Source organism: Triturus cristatus, chromosome 10 (assembly GCF_964204655.1).
Source record: "Triturus cristatus chromosome 10, aTriCri1.1, whole genome shotgun sequence".
NCBI classification, from domain to species: domain Eukaryota; kingdom Metazoa; phylum Chordata; class Amphibia; order Caudata; family Salamandridae; genus Triturus; species Triturus cristatus.
The window spans coordinates 617418360-617443359 of NC_140593.1; the positions used below are offsets into that span (position 1 = coordinate 617418360).

General features: G+C 46.5%; 1 protein-coding gene across 1 annotated transcript in view; it reads right to left on the reverse strand.

The window, feature by feature from the left end:
• Nucleotides 1-25000, reverse strand: part of CCNF (cyclin F) — a 141609-nt gene that overhangs the window by 77434 nt on the left and 39175 nt on the right. The window contains exons 5-12 of the mRNA XM_085632146.1: nucleotides 23814-24007; nucleotides 23278-23331; nucleotides 23062-23166; nucleotides 10366-10443; nucleotides 9787-9938; nucleotides 5424-5588; nucleotides 1366-1489; nucleotides 999-1179 (exon numbers count right to left, since the gene is read on the reverse strand). Of these exons, the coding sequence (XP_085488272.1) occupies nucleotides 999-1179; nucleotides 1366-1489; nucleotides 5424-5588; nucleotides 9787-9938; nucleotides 10366-10443; nucleotides 23062-23166; nucleotides 23278-23331; nucleotides 23814-24007 (1053 nt within the window). The remainder of the gene's footprint in view (nucleotides 1-998; nucleotides 1180-1365; nucleotides 1490-5423; nucleotides 5589-9786; nucleotides 9939-10365; nucleotides 10444-23061; nucleotides 23167-23277; nucleotides 23332-23813; nucleotides 24008-25000) is intronic.

Sequence of the window (25000 nt, forward strand, 5' to 3'; positions counted from 1 at the left end):
TTTGATTGGGAAAGTGTTTTCTTTGGTTTCTGGTGATGTTCCACTAGATATTTTGACTTGACACTATAGATTTTCCTTCAGATTCCTCCTTGAGCAGTCTTTGCAAGCATAGGAGTCGTGAGAGGGTCTGAGACAAAAGGGACATGCCTCGTGAGGGTCTGTCACAGAGGTTTGTGACAATCCTTACTAGTTTTCAACCCTGCAATTTTAGGAGGAAGCCTATCCCTTGCACACTGCAAAAATTCTTTATTTTTTTGGGGGCAAGTAAGGGAACGTGCTCCGTATCTAATAGCGTTGGAAGAAAGGAACGAACGTCAGTGTGCAGGGGTAGCGATTATATGTGGCTCCAGTGTCACTTCCAGGAAAGGACTAAGCATAGCCACATGACACCACTTACTGATGCGCAAGGGGATTGCTAATACACTCTCCGCATCCAGTCTGGTGTCTGGATGTACTCACAAGATGACGTATCTGCAGTTTATAGTTTCCATCATAATAACAGTCATAAATCACTAAATACTACATTCATAATCATTTCTTTAACATTAACTGTAATGCGACATTTAATGTCATCTAGTATGTTTACATTTTTAATAGCATCTGTTACATCAAACGTGAGGTCATAAGCGTTGTATTTGATGTACAAGCTATATTTTCGTGGCTGTTGTGCGAGTTAGTATGGTATGCAGGTTGTGAAAAGGAATAGTAAACTGATATGTGATACCACCTGGAGAGGCTTACCCCTACTTCATAATCTGTAAAATATGATGTGTTGTGGAATATACTATTTGATGGCACTTGTGTTTATTTAGTACTGCTGACGTATGTGTACAACCACTTAGTTATTGTTTTTAAACTGAAAAAAAAAAAACGTTTAAAAAAAGAAAAAGATGCTATGCTAGAGAATTGTGGATGTACCAACACTGAAGGTTATTGGGGCACTGTGCACAATTCTAGCGAAACTAATGCGACAAAAAATCGATTGCATTGCACCTTACCTTGCCTATGCAATATCTTCGCAAGCAGTAGAGCAGCAGTGGCAAGCTGTGCAGGCGAGTAAACCGAGAGCTCGGTATAGAGCAGAGACAGCTCGCAGATATAACTGCAAAGGTGTAAAGTTTTTCTCTCTAGCGGTGCAATGTTTGACAGGACATCCTTGTAGTCCACCAAGGTAGGAGTCTAAAAATAAACACGTTAACGTTAGTAATTGATAAGTTAGTTGGAGGAGTGATTCAAACAATATCCCAGCACGCCAATAATGAACCTCAGCCACCCTGTCACTTCAGTCATCTTAATATTTTTAGAAAAGGAAGAGCAAATTGATAAATTTGTACCCAGAAATAAGCCAGTGGAAAATAAACTTACACGTATCTTGCCATCCAGAGCAGAAATGATTTCTCCCATCATTCGTACCAGATCCTCATACTTGTAGGTATTATCTGTCAACCACACAGCTTCTCGGATTGTAAGAATTTCTTTGCTGATGAAGCTGCAATGAAGAGGTACATGGGTGAAGCTCATGTTAGTAACTTATTAGTCAACCAGAACCCTCCCAGTCACATGCTTGGACAACCTTGCCTCTTCAGGGAAGAGCTAAAAAATATAATCCTGCTATGAAGGACTGCTTTTCTTTTTTTTTGCCAGCTATACGCTTGTAAGAGCTCAGCAAGGAACCCATGTCCAACCGGCGCAGCTTCTGCAGACTGACAGAACACTGTCAATGCATTCGATCAATTTAATTAGCAGTTTAGGAACATAAGACTTTCCCCAGTACTGGTCCTTAAACTACACTCAATGACATATCTGCAGAATGTCTGTACCTCACTCTTAGATGAAGATGTTGCACAGATTTGAAAAGTTGGATACTCTAAGATCATATCAATGCCAAGATTCTAATGGTGGACACATAAATGGAAACTAGACAGACCTTGACAGAAAAAACCCTTAAGCAAGTAGTTTAAAAAAAATATATATATTAAATCTCCCCAAAAAATTGTCCTCCGGTATTCCTTTTGAAAAAGAAAGTGTTGTCACAAGTTTGGCTTGGAGGGAAGACTGCAGTGATTATCTGGGTGCATCCAGCCTAGAGGCCTGCGGGGTCTGAAAGGGAGGATGGGCAGGCTAACAACTACAGAATGCATGCACCAAGCATGCAGATGCAGGGTTGGTTGACACTTTAGATGCCATCTCAGTCTTGTGCCCATTCACTTCCAAACAGATAGAAAGGTAACCACTTCTCATATAGGCCCTCCAGCACAAAGCATACGCAACAGACATTTGCTAATACATGATCTACAACTGGTAGTAAGCCGAAATTGGATGAGAGCATGCACAGCAGAATATCCTTCAAATGGAATATTGGCACTGTCACCTTCAACCTCATGGATATCCTTTCCTCTAATGCACTTAACTTTGTTTGCAGTAAGCACTAGGTAGATACTCAGGCATTACCTAGGCTCAGCACAGAACACAGCTTCCCCTATAGGATACTCTATGAAAGTTCTATAGTTAGCAGTCTAAAAGCGGTCTCCCAGTGATAATCAGTCTGTAGTGAAAGCAGGTGATTTCCAGCAAACATCCATCATGCTCAGTACAGACCACACTCTACCCCAGGGGTGACTTTTAGATTGTTTTAGGGATATCAGAGGGCCACCTGGCAACTGGAGCCAATAACTACTAGCGATTGTAACTTTTTTTTTTTGCAATTGGCTGACTGGAGCCTTGGACTGCCTGATCCCAATTGCGATTTTGCAATTGGCTGACTGGAGCCTTGGACTGCCTGATCCCAATTGCGGAGAGTAAACGCCGTTGTGCTGAATCTAGTCCTTGGTATGATGATTCGCTTCAGCTCCTTAGGAAAGCATGCAAACTAGCTGAAAGAGCCTGGCGTAAGTCTTATTTGCCAGACATGAAAGCGATCTACCGTGCCAGGACTAAGAAATATCATAGAGCGGTTAATAAAGCTCGAGCTGCCTACTATTCTCGCGAATTCAACACCAGCACCAATCCTACTAAATTAGTATTTAAGGTGCTTAAGGATCTTACAGCCAGTAGAGCTCCAGTCGCTGAGATCTGTTCTGCCTCGCACTGTGAGGACCTGGCTGCCTTTTTTGTGGAAACGGTGGAGGCCATCTACCGTTCCTTTTCTGCTCCATTCGTCTCTGTGGAGAAGTTGGAACCCTGCCCAATGACTACTATGTCTTTGTGCTCTTTCCCAGAGCTTTCGATGGAGGAGTTTAATAAAATTGTGGCGAAAGTCAAATCTGGCTCCCCTAGGGATCCTCTTCGGCCTGCCCAATTTAGAGATTCAGCGTTACTTTGTCTTCCTCCCCTGCGTGATCTCGTCAATCTATCTTTGACGTCTGGTTCTGTTCCTGCTAGCTGGAAACAAGCTCAGGTGATGCCTATTTTAAAAAAACCTGCCTTGGATCCATTAAAGCTGGAGAACTATCGCCCTATATCTCTTCTCCCATGGGTCGCAAAACTGACTGAGGTTCATGTTAATGCCATTTTATCTAATCATCTTCATTGTGCTCACATTTTGGATACCTCGCAGAATGGCTTTCGACCCGGCCACAGTGCTGAGACTGCGTTGCTCTTTATGGATGAGCACCTGCGTACTCTGGTCGACTCTGGTCAAACGGCGGCACTGGTGCTTCTCGATCTCAGTGCCGCCTTCGACACCGTCTCCCACGCCATTCTAATACAGCGTCTGGGTGAGGCTGGTGTCGATAATGTGGCACTTGAGTGGTTTCGATCGTTTTTATCTGGTCGCACGTTTAGGGTTGTCACTCCTCCTTTTCAGTCTAAACCCTATCCTATCACTCAGGGTGTGCCGCAAGGGTCAGCTCTGAGCCCCACACTTTTCAATCTCTATGTGCAGCCGCTGGCTGCTGTCGCCAAGTGTTGGAACCGGACTATGGTGTCCTATGCTGACGACACGCAGCTGGCGGTTGCATTAAGTGGGGCGTCTGACCTCGAGGCTGCTAAGTTCCGCGAGGGACTGAGCTCAGTGGCCCGTTGGATGACAGATAATTGCCTGCAATTGAACGCTAAAAAAACCGAAGTGCTCATTGTCGGCAAGCAGAGTCATCTCTGGGGTGATCATTGGTGGCCACCCGAGCTTGGTTCAACTCCTCTTCCTGTCACCGAGGTTAAGAACCTTGGGGCCTGGTTGGATTGTAAACTCAGTTTTGCCTGCCATACTAAGAAAACTGCCGCCACGTGTTTTGGGATTCTACGTAGGCTCAAACCTATCTTTACATTTTTTGATGCTCCAACCAGACAGCTTATTGTTCAAGTTACGATTTTGTCTAGGCTGGACTATGCGAGTTCTCTTTTGTTGGGGGCTAACTTGGCCGAAATTTCTAGACTTCAACGCGTTCAAAACGCTGCCGCCAGGGCTCTGGTGGGCTTACCGCGATTTTGCTCGGCCAAAATTACCATTGTCAAACTTCAATGGCTCCCTGTCGCTCAGAGGATTAAGTTTAAATCTCTGTGCCTTGTGTTTAAAATTCTGAAGCACTCTTCTCCTCAGATTCTGGAGCATTTTATTCTGCCTTATGTTCCCACGCGCTCTCTAAGATCCTCGGGTCTTCACTTGGTCACAGTCCCGCGCTTTAAGAGAGCTAGGTCTGGCGGCCGCTCTTTCAGAGTACTTGCTGCCAGGCTCTGGAACTCTCTTCCTGTCCATGTTGGCGCAATCAACAAAATTTTTGCCTTTAGGAAGGCTGTTAAAACCTTCCTTTTTCCTCTGGATTCTTAGTGTTGCTATGTTTTTGTCTTTGGTATTACTTGTGTCCGGTATTTTGTCCTCTATAGCGCCGGGACGCCCCTTTGCTGGGGCAGCTCTGCGCTCTATAAATCCGGATAACATAACATTTTGTCCAAAAGACTTAGGAAAGGCCTACTTTGGTATTCTGCCAGACAAGAGATGAAGACTGAGGATAATGTTACTTATGAAATCCTTCAGCATTTCATAGTCACATACTTTTGACATATTCCAGGTCATAAAGCACCTGCCAGAGAGCTATCCGCCTAACAACCTAGAAAATTTGGTTTGGTGAGATTTGGAGATGGAGACAAAAGCTCCCTAGTACGAAGGCAAGTAAGCCACTGTCCCCATAGGGCCGCTCCATTTCATGATCTCTCTGATGTAGATTGGTTCAATCCAAAAGCAGGAGAACCTCTCCTCACAATAGCCATGCAAAAAGTGTAATCCTCTGTTGACTGGAAGTGATGAAGCAGAAATCCATAGCTCTAAACCCTTTCATATGCTTCCTGGTATAAGTGTATCTCTGCCCTGTGTGAAGCAAATGAAAAAGCAACAAAAGGGTTTAGATAACTGGTCCCCCCCAAAAAACCCATCTTGTTCACCTCCTACCACCTCTTCTCCTCTACTGCCATTTAGATACATCACTCACCGTGTACATATGACCATGCAAGCAATTCCCACCAGCTGAAGTTTGGCTCGAGGCACTGAGCGTAGTTTTAAGTATCGGTCCACACAGCCAACCGTCATGTGAAGGCAAAGGCTGGAGAAATCCTTCATGGTAGCCACTTCCACCAGCCAATCAATAAGAATATACCTGAAGGGAAAAACATGTTCTAGCTCAGAACGCAGCTTGTTTAGTTCACCAACATCCCACCTCACAGTATCATATTTTTTAGGTAATCCGGTCTCCTGCTCCTGTTGAAATGACCAGTGACAGGAGAAAGCACAGCGGCGAATGTTTGACATAGTAGCTCTGGAGTGGCAGAAAGCTATAAAGGACAGTGTGGGGAGGGCAGGGTATTAAAGTGGAATAAAGTGCAATAAATCATCTTTTATCAGCCACAGTGGTGACACTCCTAGGCAAAACACAATTGTTTTGGAGTTTTGTGAGAAGTTGGCCTGGCATATGCTGTCTCCTAGTTATAGGGGCACCTTGTACCAGTCCAATTCGACTAATTGATGATAGGTTTAAGGCAACCTTTAAAGAAAGCTATCCTAGTGGTAGCTGTGGAGAGCAGCCTTCAGGCTAAGTCTTGGAGTGTTAAGCTTATTGTTTTACTACAGATAACCTCTTGAATGACCAAATGAAAGAGTAGCCCACACAGGTATATATATGTAAAATATATGAATTTATTCTAAACAGAATCCCACAAGTCTCTTTATGAGGCTAGAGGCAAAGTTACAATTCAAACAAGCATTGATAGATACAATAGCACTGGAATCACAGGGCCCCAGGGGGGGACCAAACCCTATATTAAAAAAGTGGTATAAGAACCACGACAATTCTACAGACAATGCCTAGGGCATTTAGGATCGCTGGCCCCTTAAGAATCCACCCCAGGTTATGAGGAAGGGGACCCACAGGAGGCGCGTGCAGTGGAAAGAGCTGCTATCGGGATCTCTATTATAGCCTATGGAGAATGTCGCGGTTTGATTTAAACAGATTAAAGACACTTCTAGCAGGAGTTCAAAGTTAAGGGCTTAGAGTTAAGCCTTTGAGGAGCCCACTACCAAGAGAGTACCGAGGTACCACTGTTACCTGCCCCAGGGAAGCCGGGTGCATAGGCCGTTTTCGATGTCTGGTAGCGGGCTGATTTTCCATGGGAAAATGTACAAAACTGCTGCTAGCCAAAAGCGTCTATGATGCCGTGAAGAATGAAGTTGTAGATCTTGTAGAGAGGAACCTGAAAGCAGAGGGGACAGAGTCTGGGTCACGTCACAGTGACCAGGGAGCTCAAAGGAAAGAGCCCTTCAATGTCGTGCTTCAAGTGGAAAGAGGTGTAGCTTGGATCTGCAGCCACGGGCTCCGGGAGGCTTCAAGGAAGGCAAGGTTCTGGAGGGCGACTGTCCCACGTCGGATGAGGGTCGTTGCGGTGTTAGTGTCCGGATTGGATCCACTAAGCCTTGGCAACCGCAACCCACGCAAGATGAACAAATCAGCTACTGATGCAGACCCACGAGGTCTGTGAGAGGTCTCCTTTGGAGAGACTGTAGAACAGGCCTGGAGCAACCAGGGGAACTCTTAAATGTCGAGATTGTCCTCCAAAGGGCCCGCAAGTCGAGAAACAAGGGACCGCGGAAGGCAGCAAAATGGAGTGCGCAAAAAGGAGCCCACGGGCCACCGGAGGGGGCTAGGGCGCTGATCTTTGGCACAATTGCTGCTTGGCTCAATAATGGGCCAAAGCACAACTTCCCCACTGGTCAGGGTTGTGTGCTATGCAAGAGGTGGCCGGGTCCTGGGGGTATTGGGAATCTCGGCACCCACGCGGTCCACGGTGCTCAGACTCGCTGTGCACACTCACTGGCCTCTGGGATGCTTAGGAAATCCACCTCAAGGTTGCTGGGAGTCGACAAAGACCGTAGGAGCAGCGAAGTTCCAACCTGGTCACTTGCAGTGTTTCAGGTGCCTGCCAAGCAGGGGGTAACTCCTTTACCCCAAGGGAGATTTCTTCAGTCAGCTGGGCAGCAGCTCGTCGAAGGTCAAGTCTGTGAAGTCCAAGATTAATCTGAGGCTCTGGGGACACAGTATTCACCTTTATCCCCAAGATTAGGGGAGGGTCCAGATCAGAGCCTACCAATGAGAGTTGAGGCGGGAAAGGGTGGCTACACCCACTCCCCTTTGTGTGTTTCCCGCCTGGGCGATGGGCAGGATGCCCCTGAACCGGTTCCAGGCGATGTAGGCACTGTAGCTGCCTACGTGCAACTCAGAAAGGCAACATATGGTGCACCCACCCAGTTCCAATCCACATATCCTGTCTGGGGAGATGCTAGCACCTCCCTGCCACAGGAGCCCTATTGTCCAGCTGGCGAGGCTGGGATTTTCCCCAGCAACAGCCAGCCAGAGTCGTGTGGGTGGCGGGTAGTAGCCATTTTGTACTGCGTTTGCACTTTTAAATTGGTGTCTAAATTCTGCAGTTTTTCCCATATCGCCCCTCTAGCAGGGGGGAATCGTGCCCTCATGCCCATGGCTGGACTGGGGGTATGATTCCTACATGTTTGACACCAAACACGATATGGTTCTGTGTAGCCAATCTCAAGTTATCACACTATTGCGATAAAATTATAATGCGGTTAAGAGTATATGGTATGGCTACACTACAAACAACCCAGCAATGATTTTACGTAGGTTGCAGAGGGGCCCTACTCAGGTAAGAGTCCCCCCTCACACACATCTCAGCAACCTGCCTTGTAGGATTAGCAAGGCCTGCTTGAGGGGTGACCAATGAGAATACATGTGTTGTACATAGGTGGGATAACAGGGTACCTGTATCCCTGTAAGGGGGTGCAAGCACCACCTTACCCAGAATACAGTAGTGGTCTGGTGGTGTCATTTGATATGGCTGTCCCAGGGTGGCACAATAAGTGCTGCAGCCCTGGTAGGCCTACTGAGGGACCCATGCCCTGGGTACCTAGGGTACCATCTACAAGGGACTGCCAGGGTATCCTCAGTGTCCAATTGGTTTGTACCTTAGGGTACTCACATCAGTTTTAAGGAGAAAGCAGATAGGCTGGGGTCCTGGATAGCAGGATCCCAGCCAGACTAGTCAAGAACCACTCAAATACCAGTCAAAAAGTTGGGGGCAACCATAAGTCAGATTCCACCTTCCTACAAGTTTATTCTGTTAAGCAGCTGAAAAAAAACTCTAGAGCAGAGTAGTGAGCACTCCCTGGGCAGGCAGACCTGAAATGCCTCCACTGCTCAGAGATACTTTAGATACACAGCATTGCAAGATCTTTATGCCATGTGCTTCAACCATATTCAGGTAAGAAAATGGAATTGTCTAATTTGTATAGGGCTATATGTGAGGGCAAACAACAAATGTTTTTTGCAAGTGGACACTTTTTCAGAGAACACCGAAAGTTTTTTCAGCAGAATGCCATTGTGCTGATGTACTGCAATAAACATGCCCCTTTTCACCCAAGATGACTGTTTCTCCATGTAGGCAAAGTACGATCTGGAACACGTTCTCCCTCTCTTTGGCATTAAAACCAAAAAACTAAACACAAAAAAACTCACAAGGTGCTAAGCTCAACTGAAATCTGCGTTTTTTCAGTGAGCCTGGAAACCAAATTCACCCCACCTATCCACACAGACCCCGTCTAATACGAATAGTTTATTCCTGACATGGGAGAGAGAAAATCTAGGCATCTGGAGCCATACCGTGGGACCATCCTGCAGTGAATGGTCAGTGATTTTGCCCTTCACTTCTGGATAAGCAAATAAAATCTTAGTACAGTCAGTCTGCCTGCAAGTTCTCTTAACTGGTTTATGGATACACACACACAAAAAAAAAAAAATCACCCTCATTTGTTTAGGCCAGGCTTCTCCAACAAGTAGCTTGTACGCCATTTGTCGCTTTCTAGTAACCTGTAACTCTCCTGTGCACAGCCCAGATTATTAAATTAGAAGTTTTTGGCTTGGCTGAATTAATAGACGCATAATACATTTTAGGGTGGGTATTGAAAAAAAAAAGTGTGTATTTTCAGAACTCCTAATCTGTTTGGGGATAAATGGCTCGATATTTAAAAACTTCCAATCAGAAATGCCGTTCAGACAATAGTGTAAATAACTCATGAAAATGTCAACATTTCAACCATATTTGAAACAAAGCCATTTGTCTCTGTAGGACACTTTCCCTTGAACCTCCAGGAATGTGATAATCCAGAATATAATCAGTAAACAAGCTTGGATGAGACTGATTTTAAAGTTCCCAGATACTTTGCTGTGATATGTGCGGGAAGGTTTAGTAAACTGGTCAGCTTTGCTCTACCGCTCCTTCCCCAACCCTTACCTCATGGTATCATTCATGCCCTTCTGTACAGTAAAGATGCTTTGCTTGTTGACTGGATGAGAGGATTGGAAGACTTGTGCCACTAGATCGTTACTAGCTCGGGGCTCCAATCCAAGCTGGTTGCCATTTCCACAGGCCTTGGCTAGTGACAGCTGTAAAAAGGACAACAAATATAGTCACAGAGTTTTGCCCAAATACAAACAAGTGTTAACGCAAACAAGAGTTGCCACAGTACAAACAATTCTTCCAATAAACCACTGGGACAATGTGGGGTTTACTGATGCCTTATGCTCACAAAATGGTGTTTTTGCAGCCTGGTTTTTGGTCTACGTTTTGCAAGGGTGACAATGGCTATCAAGCAAATTCACCTATCAATGTTCTGCAAAGCTCAAATTTTGAAAAAGAAACTGCAAGATCAGCAAAACCAGTTCCTCCCCATATAAATCATGTTCTCAAATCTTCATCATCTAAATTGTACAATTTAGCACTTTTCTCCGCCTTTGACATTTAATTAGGGGTTCTCCAGAAGAGCAATCACGCAACGAAGAAATGCAAAACAGACTGCAAGAGGAGTCTCACCTGTGCTTCCCAGCATCCTTTAGCAGCATAATCTCGAAGTTTCCGAAGGCTCTGTAGGTACCGGCCAGGATCGCTGTTCTACAATTAGCATCGCAAAAAATAAAAAGTTAGTAAAAAAGGACACTAGCCTATGCTTTATATATAAAGGGAAAAGGGTCTTATCTCAACGATGGGGTGAACATTATGCAGACATATTGGAGGTTGAAAAAACACTGTAAAAGTAAAGAGTTTTCCACTTGGAGGTCACAAATGGAGTACCACTGAAATGAGCAATAAGATGTAATTTGCATTGCTTAGAAAATGTCTAGTGGAGTTCTATAGTAAAAAAAAAAAACATTTGAGAAGATTACACAATTGAAAAGGTGATCTGTGAAATTGCAGGAGGCATGCACTAGAACCTGAACGTGTACACCAACTACCTATTAACTTTATATCCAGTCTCTCTTACAGGAAAACTTCTTGGTAACCGGCTATGATCACAATGCGTGCTATAGGAGGGACAACATCCGATTCCCAGAATGGTTTTAAAGGGTTTACAGGAGCGTCATGGATGTGTCCTTCCCTTTGGAACAGACTGCACCGTAAGGACTAGCTTCATCAGGTACGCTGCCCATTGTTGTTCAAAACTGCTGCATGTTATTGCTCACCTCCAATTTCGGAATCGCATGTTGCAGCTTTTTTTCTAGGGAGCAAGTTCAAGATATCAGACAGCAAGTTTAAGACCGTGTTGACATACAAAAGGGGATGTTCTTCCTTTGTAGTCTGGGTATAGCAAAATAAAAACTTAATTTGAACACCACGTATTCCTGCATTCTCATGTTTGAGAATTGGCAGCACTTTACACACTTTAGTGAGGATACACTAGGAACCATGATACGTGATGGTTCTTTCAATTCATCAGACTCCAATTGGAAGGGTTGGTTGGTTTGGCCTGTGGACTCAAAAGGGTGTCAAGCTAGATTCCTGGGTAAAACCGATGATGTGTACAATCAGAACACTCAGGGTGGTGACATCATATAGAGTTGGGAAGTTATGCGTAGATTGGCAAAAGACCTCAACGCTTTCCCAGGTGAAACACTAGTCCCTTATTACTGATTATCTGGATCTCAGGGATATTTTCTTACTCGGTCCCCGGAATCCCATGTCAAAAAGAACAAGTTATTTACCTTCGGTAACGCTTTTTCTGGTGGATACCGTACCTGCCTGTGGATTCCTCACCTTATAAATATCCCCTGCGCCAGCATTCCGCGGAATTTTTTCTTAGCTCTCCACGCCGTCGGCTCCGCTCGAGACTACGCATGACGTCACCGGAGCCATAAGAGAGCCTCGTCGGCGTGATGACGTCAGTTCCACCCATTTTTTCCGTGCCTTCGAGAACAGGTGGACCGACAACAGATTCAAAGTATACACAGTACACAACATTTGAACCAATATACACAGTACACAATCAAAAAGGAAAGCTATATAAATGTACCAGATAGAAAGAAGATACAATTTAAAACAACCCAAATAAGGCATCCTTTTAGGTATACAAAGGTGGACAACGGGGAGGACGGTGGGTCAGTGAGGAATCCACAGGAAGATACTGTATCCACATGCTGATGGATACATCTGCATGTGGATTCCTAACCTTATGAATAGATTCCCACAGCAGTCCCACTCCCGGAGGAGGGGGTCTACCTTTCCTATGCCAAAAAGTCCTGCAAGACAGAGCGCGCAAAATGGCCCTCCCATCTCACTTCGGAATCCAAGCAATAATGCTTCGGGAAAGTGTGGCGGGAGGCCCAAGTCGCAGCCTTACAAATGTCCACTACAGGAACACCTCTGGCCAAAGCAGAGGTGCAAGACTTAGCTCTAGTAGAACGAGCCCTAATACCCTCAGGTGGTTCCTTACCAGCAAAGGCGCAGCAGATCTTGATGCACAAGATGATCCACCTGGATAGAGTGCGATTGTGCACAGCTTTGCCTTTTGAGTGTCCAACGTAGCCCACGAAGAGCTGATCATCCAAACGGATGTCCTTTGTTCTGTCCAAATAAAAGCTCACCGCTCTTTTAGGGTCCAGGCGGTGAAGTCTCTCCTCCTCCCTGGAAGGATGAGGGGAATATAAAACACAGGGAGAGTTATGGACTGCCCCAGATTAAAAGGATTAACTACCTTAGGCAGAAAAGCAGCCCAGGTCCCGAGGACCATCCTTTCAGCATGTATGGTCAAAAACAGGGGTTTTGAACTAAGAGCTTGAAGCTCACTCACCCTCCTTGCTGAGGTAACAGCTAAAAGAAAGACTGTTTTAAAGGACAAAAGCCTCAAAAGGACAGCTATGAAGAGGTTCAAAAGGGGAACCCATCAAAAAAGTCAAGACAAGATTAAGATCCCAATGGGGCATAATAAAGTGAGTAGGCGGAAACCTTTTGGTAAGGCCTTTGATAAATCTCAAAACGATAGGAGACTTAAAAAAAAACCCTGCTGAGCCAAGGAAAGAGCAAACTGAAGAACATTGGACAAGTGGGCCCTTAAAGGGTCAATGGATCTCTCTCCACACCATTTAACGAATCTTGACCATCTGTAGGAATAAATGGACTTGGTGGGGTGTCGCCTGGCCGATAAAATAACAATCAGGCAGAAGAGAGAAGGAACTCAAGTTGCCCCGTTCAATCTCCAGGCATGAAGGTACAGACTCTGGAGGTGGGGGTGTAGAACCTGCCCCTGCGAGAGGAGGTCTGCCCTGAGAGGGAGACGGAGCGCAGGGTGCGATGAGAGGTGAAATAGATCTGTGTACCACACCCTTATTGGCCAATCCGGCCGATTAATATGACTTGGGCCCAGTCTTGGCAAATCTTCCTCAGAACCCGAGGAATCAAGGTTATGGGAGGAAACGGGTAAAGGAGTTGAGAGCTCCAACTCAACTGAAATGCATCCCCTATCGCTCCCTGCATCAGAAACTGGAGACTGCAGAACGATGGGCAGTGCGCGTTCGAGAGTGGCAAACGGGTCCACCCGAGGAGCCCCCCATGTCCGGAAGACGTGACGAACTACCTCCGGATGAAGCCTCCACTCGTGGTCGGCAGAGAACTGCTGACAGACTGTCCGCACGCACGTTCAACGCCCCGGCTAAATGATTCGCCATCAAGCAAATCCATTCACCATCAAGCAAATCCAATGGTCCTGAGCCCAGGACCAAAGCCACAACTCCTCTCTGCTGAGACGGTACGACCCTACTCCTCCCTGCTTGATGACATACCACATCGCGGCAGTGTGGTCTGTCGGGACTTGAACCGACTGACCGCGAAGGGAAGGGAGAAAGGCCTTGAGCGCCAAACGTATCGTCCCCAATTCCAGAAGATTGATATGAGACCATCTTTCCTCTGGAGACCAAGGACCCTTGATCTCCAGATGAGCACCCCACCCTAGGGTAGAGGCATCCGTGTGAGAAAGTGCCATCTTTCTTGCATGGTAAGCCCCCACTTTTTGCTAAATTGCTGAATGTACTTCGATTGAGTGTACCCTGGGTTCCTGCCAATCAGGTGCCCAGGGCCTATGTTCCTTCCTTAAAACCACACAAACTCCAAATTGGCAAACCCTAGCCACATGTCAGCCCCTAGTAAATGGTACCCTAGGTACCCAGGGCCTTGTGACCAGGGAAGGCCTCTAAGGGCTGCAGCACTCATTGTGCCACCCTCAGAGGCCCTGTACCCTTACACACACACTGCCGTTGCAGGCTGAGTGTCTGGGTGCAGGACAAAACAAAGAGTCGACATGGCACACATCACTGTGTACCATGCCCATCACCTACACTGCCAAGGCATATGTCAGCCACCCCTCTAGCTGGGTGCATTACGCCTATGGTGTGGGCACAGGAGCAGGAGCCCTGTGCCCCTACAGTACCCGGGTCCATTCCTGGGCACTGTAAGTGCAGTGCTGTCATTTAAGAATACATGGTGCTGAGAGCTTGTCAAACACGAGCTCCACAGCACCATATTGGCAACACTGAAGCCTGGGAAGTTTGGTATCAAACTTCTCCGCACATTGAACCCACACTGATGCCAGTGTAGGATTTTATGTACTAAGCACCCCAGAGGGCATCTTAGAAGATGCCCCCTTACAGCTAACTTACAATCCACGTCTGCTCTGAGGCTGCCCAGGCTGCCACACAGCAGACACGTTGCTGGACCCCTGGGTGGGAGAGCCCCTGCTCTCCCGGGCCTGCAACAATGCACATCCTGGGTGAGGTGAGAAATCTCCTCCCCCAGGATGAGCAAAGGGAAGCTTCAAAGGCATGCCGCCATTTGGAGTTTCCCCAGGCCACTGCAACCCCCCACTCTGGCGGGAAGCTTGGCCGGAAACCCCATACAAGGACAGGGGATGTGCCAGCCTGCCCACCCCACCCCTCAGGTGGGGGAGGCGAGGTGAAGCACATCTACGGGCTCTCGCCATCTTGAAGATGGGAGGCCCTACCCTATCAGGATTAGGCTACTGCCCCCCTCCCACAGGAGAGAGGCAGGATAGGGGGTGTACCCACCCCAGGACAAGGACCCATTGGTCCCTGGGCTTCACCTACCTGTAACGCCCCTAAATCTAGTATTTAGGGGCACCCTGAACCTTCCTTCCTTAGATTCCAGATAGAAAACGACAAGAAGAGCAAGAAGAACAAAGACCTGCCCTGCAGCTGCTAAAAAGAGAAGAAGACACCAACTGCTTTGGCCCCAGCCCTACCGGCCTGTCGACTCTCGAACCTGCACCAGCGCGGCATCCCTCGTGGCCAGCAACCTCACCAACCCCGGAGGACCTGGCTACCTTTTGGCTCTAAGCCCCTGGGACTCCCACGAGTAGAGGCTCTACTCAAGAAACCTATTTGCTATCCCTGGCACCAGCCCGGGACCGCGGACCCAACACACTCTGCACCAGCCAAGCCTGGCCAGTGCCGGAGTGGACAAAGACCCAGAGGACGACCCCACGGCGACTGTGACCCAGAGTCCGGCACCCAAGGACCCCCCTCGACATCTCGGAAGAAGCCTGCAGCCTCAGAACCAAGTGCCACCCCAGCCGCGATCAACCAGAGGGTAAGATTCCCGACGTCAAAAGGCACCCCTGCACCCGGCGCCCTGCGACCCCCTGTGCCCAATCCCGGGGTACCCACCTAACCTACAACTACCCAACTTACCTCTCGAAGTGGTGGTGGCACCTGAAACATCCTCGTCCCCGAGCCTGCAGCCTCTTTCCAAACCGGAACATTCCCATTGATTTCCATTGAGCGCCCTAAGGCTCAAAAGCACCCTGCACCCAGCCGCCCGAGTGGCCCTGGCAGTGCCCTCTCTACACTAACCTACTTCCCCACTTGCCCTGAGTAAGTGACCAGGAGCCCAGCTCCCACACCGCGTGGCTTGCCAGACAGCAGCCACCAACCAAGGCCCCCCCTATCCCTCATAGGATAACATTGGGCCCAACTCTCTCTGCACCCGGCCGTCCTGAAACCGCTGAGGGTGAACCAACTGTACCTACCTGACACTGGGGGACCCCTGAGTCCATGCCCGGAATTTCAACACTACCAGTCGAGTACTTACCCTTAAACCGCTAACTTCATTTTCCTCATAGGGTAACATTGACTGGCTTTTCCTTCAAAAATCTTCTAAGTGTGAACTTTTCAAAACTGCAAAAATTCACCAAAAATCAGCCAAGTGACAAAAACGAATTTACTCACCTGCTCCTAGGTGAGCTCCCAGTGCTGGATCTTGGTGCCCAGCCCTGACTCTGAAAAGTGTTCACAACTATACTTACCTCTAACTCATTTTTCTCCCATAGGAAACCATTGTCTGCTTTTCTGTGAAATTTCTTCTAAGTGTCTACTTTTGCAAATTTGAAATATTCTTTTAAAATCGTACCATTTCTGCAAACGAAATTACTTACCTGCTTTTGATAAGGACCCCAGTCCTGGGTCTAGGCACCCAGTCCTGGATTACTAAAGTAACGATAAAGTACTCTACCTGCAATTTGAATTTCTTGCCATAGAGATCCATTGAATGTTTTCTGTGAAATATTTTTTAAGTGCTAACTTTTGAAATAGCTAAATATTATTTAAAAATCATTACAGTTATTAAGTCGACTTTCATCCCTTGATTCTGAATGCTGACCCCAGGCTGGTTCTAGGAGCCAGACCTGGAATTCCAAAAGTAATCTGAAAAGTAATTTATTACAAATAACCTGAATTTACCATTGAGCTCAATGCATTGTTATGTTTAGGAAATAGGATTGTTTATTGCAACCAACTGTGACTGTTTACACAAATGTATTGCTTAAAACAAAAGTATTTATATTCAACCTCTCATTCTGAGAAAGTATATTTTTACCCCCTGTGTGGTTCTAAAAATAAAACAAGCATATATTTTATATATACAAACCATTGGCCTAGAGTTCAGTTATTGAGTGTGTGAAACCATTTGCTGACTGAGTGTGTACAATAAATGCTTTACACTGTCCTCTGGTACTGCCTTACTGCTCGACCAAGCTACCACTTTTGAGAGTAAGGTCATACCTAACTTTGACCTCTATCAGCCTCTGGGGGACTGTGGACTCTGTACACCCTGTACCTATTAGGGAACAGTATATACAGAGCCACTTTCTCACAATCCGTTATCACTGTGGCCACAGATGGAGGAAGATGAAAGGGCTTTCCTTGAGACAGATTGCCCTCCCCGCTCCACCAAGACAGATCCGCCGCAGCTTCTCTGGAGATCCTGACTGACTCCCTGAGATCTCCGTTGTGCTGATACCACTGCCTGCGGAGACACCACTGGAGAGCCCTCATGTGCCAGCGTGCATGGTTGACCAACGGAATGCAGGAGGCGAACAGACCGAGCAGGCGAAGGACCTTCAGAACTGGAACAACCGCTCCATTGTGGAATAAAGGGATCATCTCCTGAATGTCGAGAATTCTTTGTGGGGGAGGAAATGCTCGACACAGTGTCCAGTACCGCCCCTATGAACAGGTTGTGCTAAGAGGGCACCAGGTGAGACTTGGGCACATTGATTGAAAAACCCAAGTTGAACAACAGCGGAGATGTTACCCGCAGATGATGAAGCACCCTCTGGCGACTCCGCTTTGAGCAGCCAGTCGTCCAGATAGGGGAAAACAGGAATCCCCGACCTTCTGAGATGAGCTGCCACCACTGCCATCCCCTTTGTGAAGACTAGAGGTGCAGTAGTAAGACCAAACGGGAGGGCCGGAAACTGGTAGTGCTGCGACCCAACTGTAAAACGGAGATACTTCCTGTGCAAATTCAGAATGGGGATGTGAAAATACGCATCCTGCAAGTCGATCGACACTATCTTGCTGCAGCGCCAGAAGAACCTGAGTAAGGGTCAGCATCTTGAATTTCTCCTGCTTCAGGTAAAAATTCAAGACACTGAGGTCCAGGATCGGACGTAACCTGCCGTCCTTTTTGGGAATCAAGAAATACTGGGAGTAGCATCCCTAACCCCTTTTCTGCTCCGGAACCACCTCTATCACACCTTTTTGAAATAATGCAAGAACCTCCTTCAGCAGAAGAAGCAAATGGTCCTCTGAGCAAAAACCTTGGCAAGAAGGAGGAAATTCCCAAAAGGGAAGGGCGTACCCATTCTCCACAAGGTTTAAAACCCAAAAGGTCTGTCGTGACCGATTTACAACCTTGCAGAAAGTGAGACAGCTGACCCCCTACAGGACCCACATGATCCAAGATGGGTAATCTAGGGCTGCTTTCCTGTGGTACCAGAGGGAGCGGGGAGGCTGAAGAGGAGGAGAGATTGCGGGCAGAACCATGTTGGCGTCCTTTGGCTCTTCCCTTATAAGATTTATAGAGTGGATTTTGCTGCTGCTGAGGTTGACGGAAGTTGCGAAAGGAAGACCTTCCAAAACCTCGATATTCCTTGTAGCCGCAGCCTCTTCACTGGGTCTGCAACCCCAAGGATTTCACAGCGGCCCTGCTGTCTTTAAACCTTTGTAAGGCCGAATCTGCTTTCTCGCCAAAAAGCTTCGACCCATCAAAGGGCAAATCAACAAGAGTGGCCTGGACATCAGGGGAAAATCCAGAAGGTTGAAGTCAAGCCTGCCTTCTTGTAGCTATGGAGGAGCCCATAACTCTGGCTATGGTATCAGCCGTATCCAGGCCTGATTGAATAACCTGCCTAGCCGCAGCCTGAGCGTCTGACAGAACCTCCATAAAGTTTCCCGTCTCTTCATCAGGCAACTTGGGGGCCAATTGCTTTGCCAAGTCCATCAAAGCATGAATGTAGCGGCCCAACAGACAAGTGGCATTGGTTGATTTCAGTGCCATGCTAGAAGAGGAGAAAACCTTTTTAGCGGACTGTTCCAACTTCGAGTCCCTGTCAGCTGGGGCCTGTGGAAAAGCTCCCGAAGATTGCTTTTACCAGGATGCTTGTACCACCAAACTCTCTGGTGATGGATGAGAAGAGAGAAAATCCGGATCCCCTGGAGCAGTCCTATACCTTCTAGCCACAGCCTTTGAAACAACAGGCAAAGAAAGAGGCTTGCGCCAAACCTCGATGACAGGATCCAGAAGGGCTTCATTAAAAGGTAACAGAGGCTCAACAATGGAGGAAGGTGAATGCAGAACCTCCGTCAACAAATTCGGTTTGTATTTAGCAGTAGGCAAATGCAAATCTAAAAGCTCCGTAGCTTTCCTGATCACCAAATGGTAGGGTGCAACCTCTTGAGGAGGTGAAGCCCTTGTAGAAGAGAGCTCCCACTCAGGGGAGGTGTCCAATTCACTTGCCTCTTGAATTCCCTCGAATTCATCCAGGGACACTTCCAACTCACCCTCCTCTACTGCCTCTCTATGATACTGCGCCTCTTCTAAAAGCCTCTGAGCCTCTCTCCGTGAACGCGGCGTCAGTGGCACCGTACGCGGCGCAGACTGCTCCAGAGCTGGCGTCGAGGGAGGCTCTGATGGAGGCACAAGATCCACACGAGGCCGAGAGGAAGGCTCTCCAGACGGCGCCGAAGATTCCATCAACGGCGTCGAGGCTCTCGGCGCCGGAAACTGCCATGATGGCGCCATCGGCATGAAGGGCGCCTGAGCATAGTGTTGTGGCACGCCCAAATTGAATGCCAGCGGACCCACGGGACCAGAAGGTGCTCCGGATGGGAAAGCTGCCCTTTGAAAAACTCTGTACACGGCATTTAAAAAAGGCGATGGACCCGCCCCTGGAGCTGGAAATTGCGGATATGGATTCGAACCAGAATCCAAACGGGGAGTGTCCAACATCGGAACAATCGGATCCACTGCCAAATTTACCAGTTCTATCTCAGGCACAGGAGAAGATGGAACATCCTGAACCTGCTCGGCGTCGGAAGCTGGTGAATCCCTCGGCGCTGGAGACTGCGCCGGAGTGCCTCTAGGCGAAGGGGACTTCTCCGGAGTCACACGAGGAGAAGGAGAGGGCGAAACAAAGTCCTTACGAGGACGTCGAGGTAAAGGCGATCTCGAAGCATTACCCTTCGTCGATCGGCACAGAGATCCAAGTCTTCTCTTTTTCTTGTGTTTTCTCGACTTCGTCGTGTGTGAAGTCGACGACTTCGACTTTTCACGCTTGCACCCTCTACCATCTTTCTTCACCTTGGCCAGAAACAACTTCGCTTCCCTTTCCTTAAGTACTTTGGGATTCATCTTCCTGCACAGGAACAGTCCTCCACGTCGTGATCCGACGAGAAGCACCATACACAATCTTCATGGGGCTCAGTGATGGTCATGTGACCCCACATTCCCTACAGGGTTTAAACCCAGAGTTCCTCGAAGAAGACATCACTTCTAGCAACAGTTACAGCTGAAGAAATAAAGTAACTCCACAATATGGAGAGTGCTAGAAAACCGTTACGCGTCGATGGCGCGGAAAAAAGGAACTGACGTCATCACGCCGGCAAGGCTCTCTTATGGCTCCGGTGACATCATGCGGAGTCGCGAGCTGAGCCAACGTCCTCGTCGGAGAGCTGGGAAAAAATTCCGCGGAATGCTGGCGCAGGGGATAGTCATAAGGTGAGGAATCCACAGGCAGGTGTATCCATCAGAACACTTTGAAAAATGAGTCCAATTACATTTCACTGTGGCTGAGACACCATTCACTGACTGGATAATCCATGATTACATCACCCTACCAGTCACTACCTTTCAATTCCAATATTGACTCAAATGCCAACAGGTGGGCTGATAAGCGCTAGGGGAAGGATATATGCATGAGTATTGGGAATTACCGTTGAGGTTTAGATGCAGGAATGGGGACACAGGTTTTAGCGGCTCAGACTGTGAAGTCTTAAGTGGCTCCTTGATTTGCAAGGACTTTTCTCCCCCCCCCCCCCCCCCCCCCCCCCGAGGAATGCAATGCTTCAAGGGCGAACTTGTCTTATTATCTGAAGGGTTCCCCAGGTGCCGTGATTCAACCTGTATTCAGGCTGCTCTCGAATGTGAAATTTGATTCCCTAAGCAAACTGAAAGCAATGCTTTTGAAAAAAGATGTGGCCTTAACTTCAGCCAAAGAGACGTTTGATCTCTAGGTTGCAAGGTCTTCGACAGATATAGACTATTCCATACTAACTTCCCGGTGCATTTTGGGGAGCTGGTCTATCGTATCATTAACATATCTGATATGAAAGGAAAAGTGCACTTTTTTTAATGTATCGGCTCTGGTAAGGTTAGACCCTTTCCGACGATATTCGGAGTTCTAGCATCTTTCATACACACCGTGTTGGGAAGCGATTATGGAGGGCTCCTGCTTGTCCCGCCACTTATGGTGGAAGACTTTTTTTTCTATCTACTCTGCAATAGAAGTCCCAGTTCGAATCAGAATAGAGACAGCACTGATAGTGCTGTGTGACTGATGGACCCCTTAAAGGCCCATGCGTATTGCTGTCCCCTGCGTATTCCGATTGATGATGGATTTTTAGAGTCACCCTGGGATGCTCCAGCCCCATGCGATGTGGAAAGCTCTGCGGAAAACTTGTGGGGTACGACGCCTCTATCTGCGGAGCTGGGCAAAAGCACTGTTTTGTCTACCACTCAGAACATAAACAATTGGCCATTACTATGTGGGAACAATTTGGCCTCTTTTTAAAACAAAGTGTAACTAAAACAGCCTTTTCTATTTCTAGTCACCATGCCTTTGAGTGCTTGGATCTCAAATGATGTAAGGGCTTTAAGACCTTTTTTTGATATTTTAGTATCACTTTTAGGAGTAGTTTTTGTAATGTTTAGAATTATCGGCTGGCTTTTTAGATATCGACCCTTAATATGAGTGGGTGTTATATTCCACAGTTCGGTCCATGTAGCGAAGCAGCTTATTTCTTACTTAGTCCTCACAAATAACGTTTTCAGCTGTGACTTTTTGCACACATTTGCGTGCATAACTATGTTGGATTACTTTCTCTAAAGCTAAACACATCTAGCTTCGCACATCACCACCACAATGCCCTGAACATCATGTATAAGGACTTGTTTTGCACGATGTACAGATGTCATCACTATCCTCATCCATGGGGGGACAGGGCCATCTACAGATCCATAACATCACTAAACTATACGCACATTGCAAGGCTGTTTTTTATTATAAAAGATGAGCATCCCTATAGATTAGTAGAGGAGGTACTTCCACTGACACAGAGGATGCTTGCATGCTGAGAAATCACCACGCATCAATGATGTCTAGTTCATGACAAAGACGCGGTCCTTTACTCTATCCCATCAGGTAACGGGGTTGGATCGTCTCTTAGGGTGATTCACAGCTTCACACCAACACACACTCAACACACTTAGAGTAGGGGTCTGCTAAATTACTGCCTTATATGTGCCTGTATATATACATTTTTTCAGCACAATGGTAGAGCTAGATCTACAATTTATGCTTTTGGCGCTTGTAACAATGTGTATCTGCTTCTGCCTCCTAATCATCACAGCACATGCTTTTTATGCAAGAATAACTTTGGTTCAATAATTATTGAAAATGTCCCACTGTGTATTCTCTGAATATTTCTCTGAGAAAAAGTGAGCACGAGTGACTGAGCAAAAGGTCCTGTACTGTTTCCCCGATGCCCTAGGGGACAGGGTTGTCATGTTCAGTGGTTCCCAGAAACTATTGGCTTCCTGGTAAGCTTAGGAGGGGGCTTACAGTGGCACTGTGAGCTAACTGGCCTACAGGCCAACATTTCCCCTGTGGGGGTGTACAGAATCAGTCTAGACACCAAGCCCTTAGTTTATGTTTCCCAAACAACGTGCAGATCCTACGGATTGGTAGGAACAAGATATATATATCTCTCTCGAAGTCTGCATAATTATCACCATTGTCATCGAGTCAAGAGAAACATCTAGGAGCTTTAGAGAACAGCCTAAAAGTGGAAGCAAAACTATGAAGAGGTCACCAGAGACATGGTAGTTCTAGGCATGATGTCATGGAACCTGCAAACATATTTCCACACCAGACAGTGGAATACGTGGAAAACAAGCATTATAAGGACCCAGGAGAGAACACGATCCATCAGTGATCTGAAGGACTAGAATATATCAGTCATGGAATTAAAACCTGTCTGAGGAACAAAAGCAGAAACATTTATAGTGGATCATCTGCGCCAAGAGCACACTTCACCATTCACAATAAGACGATCTTAAAAGTTAAATCAAAGCAAGTGCATGGAGCTCCAGAGCAAGCGGGCGACATACAGCAGTTTTTCGGTTCCTTTTCCACAGAAGGTAGGAGCTGGCTAAACATCCCTGTTTGGATGACTCTTCAAACATTCCCTGAGCAGCCATCTTCTTTTCATCATCCTAAATGGATAGAAATGAAACGTTAAAGCTGGACACTGCAAAATAAAATATCGCTGTGAACAAGCTGCTTGTCAATGGCATCTCAGCATTTGCTAAATGAACAAGACTTACCTCAAACAGACTCAGTACTTTAGCCAAGCAATAAAGAACAGATCCTTTCTGAACCTGTAAACCAAAAATGCTATTGCCATTAATAGGAAACATGTATGGTAGACCTCTGTCACATTTTTAGATAACAGTAGAAGAGATAATGACAGAAATCCCGGTTTGTAGTTAACAGGAAAAGGCTGCACTACAAGTTGTTACTAGACAATATCGTACTCAAACGTCAACAGGCTTTTGACTACACGTCATTTTCTCTTCTAAAGAGTATAAGCTAGCAATGACAGAACGGAAAAGAGTTTAAACACTACAAACATCAAAACCTATAGACTGGGCGAACCAAAACAAGACTATGCAGGGCAATGTGAATGTGTACACTGCAATTTATAAAGCTCTTGTAAATTTCTAAAAGGATTGATAAATTCAAAGTCCTTGCTTCAAATAATTGTTAGAATATCTCCTCTCGGGACAGGAAGGAAATTGCAAGGCGCTTCAGGCACATGAAGCTGGGAGGGGACAACTACACAGCAGAGGGTCACACTTACAGTCTGTGCCTGACATTCCTCCTTAAGGCTCTCATAGACCACCGCCTTGCAACAGCTCCCAGTGACAGACCATGGAGGGCGGATGAACAACCAGATGAACGGATTGGCACTTGAATTCAAACGTTCAGTCAAACTGAAGAAACGGGATGCTTTGAGCCCATTCACTTCTGCACGGCCCTCATCGGAGATGGAAACTAGAAGATAAGGACCAAAAGTTGCTTTAAGACATGTAAAGCCAGATTCCAAGATTCTCCATTGTCTACATCTATTGAATGCATGGAGGAAAACACTACTAAGTGCACAAGGCCATAACATTTCTAAAGCAGTCTTAACCCCTAAAGATTTTTTTTGTTTAAATGCCCGAGGCATTTCCTTTCTCCTTATCATGGGGTGAGGGGGAGAGAGGAGAACACTAGCATTAAGGCAGACTAATAAAACTAAATAAATACATGTGCTGTAATACATTCTCTACTCTGCCTTTAAAAATCAAAGCAGGAATGCATATTAAATAAAGATTTTTAAAAGCATTCTGTAATCCCACGAAATGGAAACATAAAAATATTCACAAATTTTTAGCATCTCTTCAGTGCCATAAAAAAACATGAATACATATTTTTTTTAAATAAGACTTTAAAAGGGTTCTGCAATCTCACAAAATAGAGATATTAAAATATTTATATACAACAGTCCTGCTCTGGAGGAGAGCAATTATGACATTAGGGACACTAACTGAAGGCTTCACAGTCCTAGGAAGATATGGCTCAAATTTTACCTGCCTCGTGTTGTTAATGACAGCAACATTTACATCAGTGTGCCTTCATCACCTCCAAATCATGGAGGTGGATCTCAAAGCCTCACTAAATCTCTCTCTAAGGAGCATCGGTGACTGGATCCACTTAATTGGACCAGTGCAGATCGATTCACTGCTGACCATGCTACACACTGGTGTTCAGGGATGTCCACATAATTAATTTAGGTCTCCTGGCCATGAGGAACGACAAGTCAATGGACTACCCTGGGTGCTATTCTGCTTTGTCTTCAGTTAAAGGCCAAAAAGGAACGTTTTATCAGAGCGCAGGCCTGTCCAGTGAGTTCAGCAACCATCAATATAACTTGCCATCAGAATAACTGGATTGCTCGAAACTACCTCTAGGTGGAGAAATTAAGCTTGGACTCCAGCATTCTTA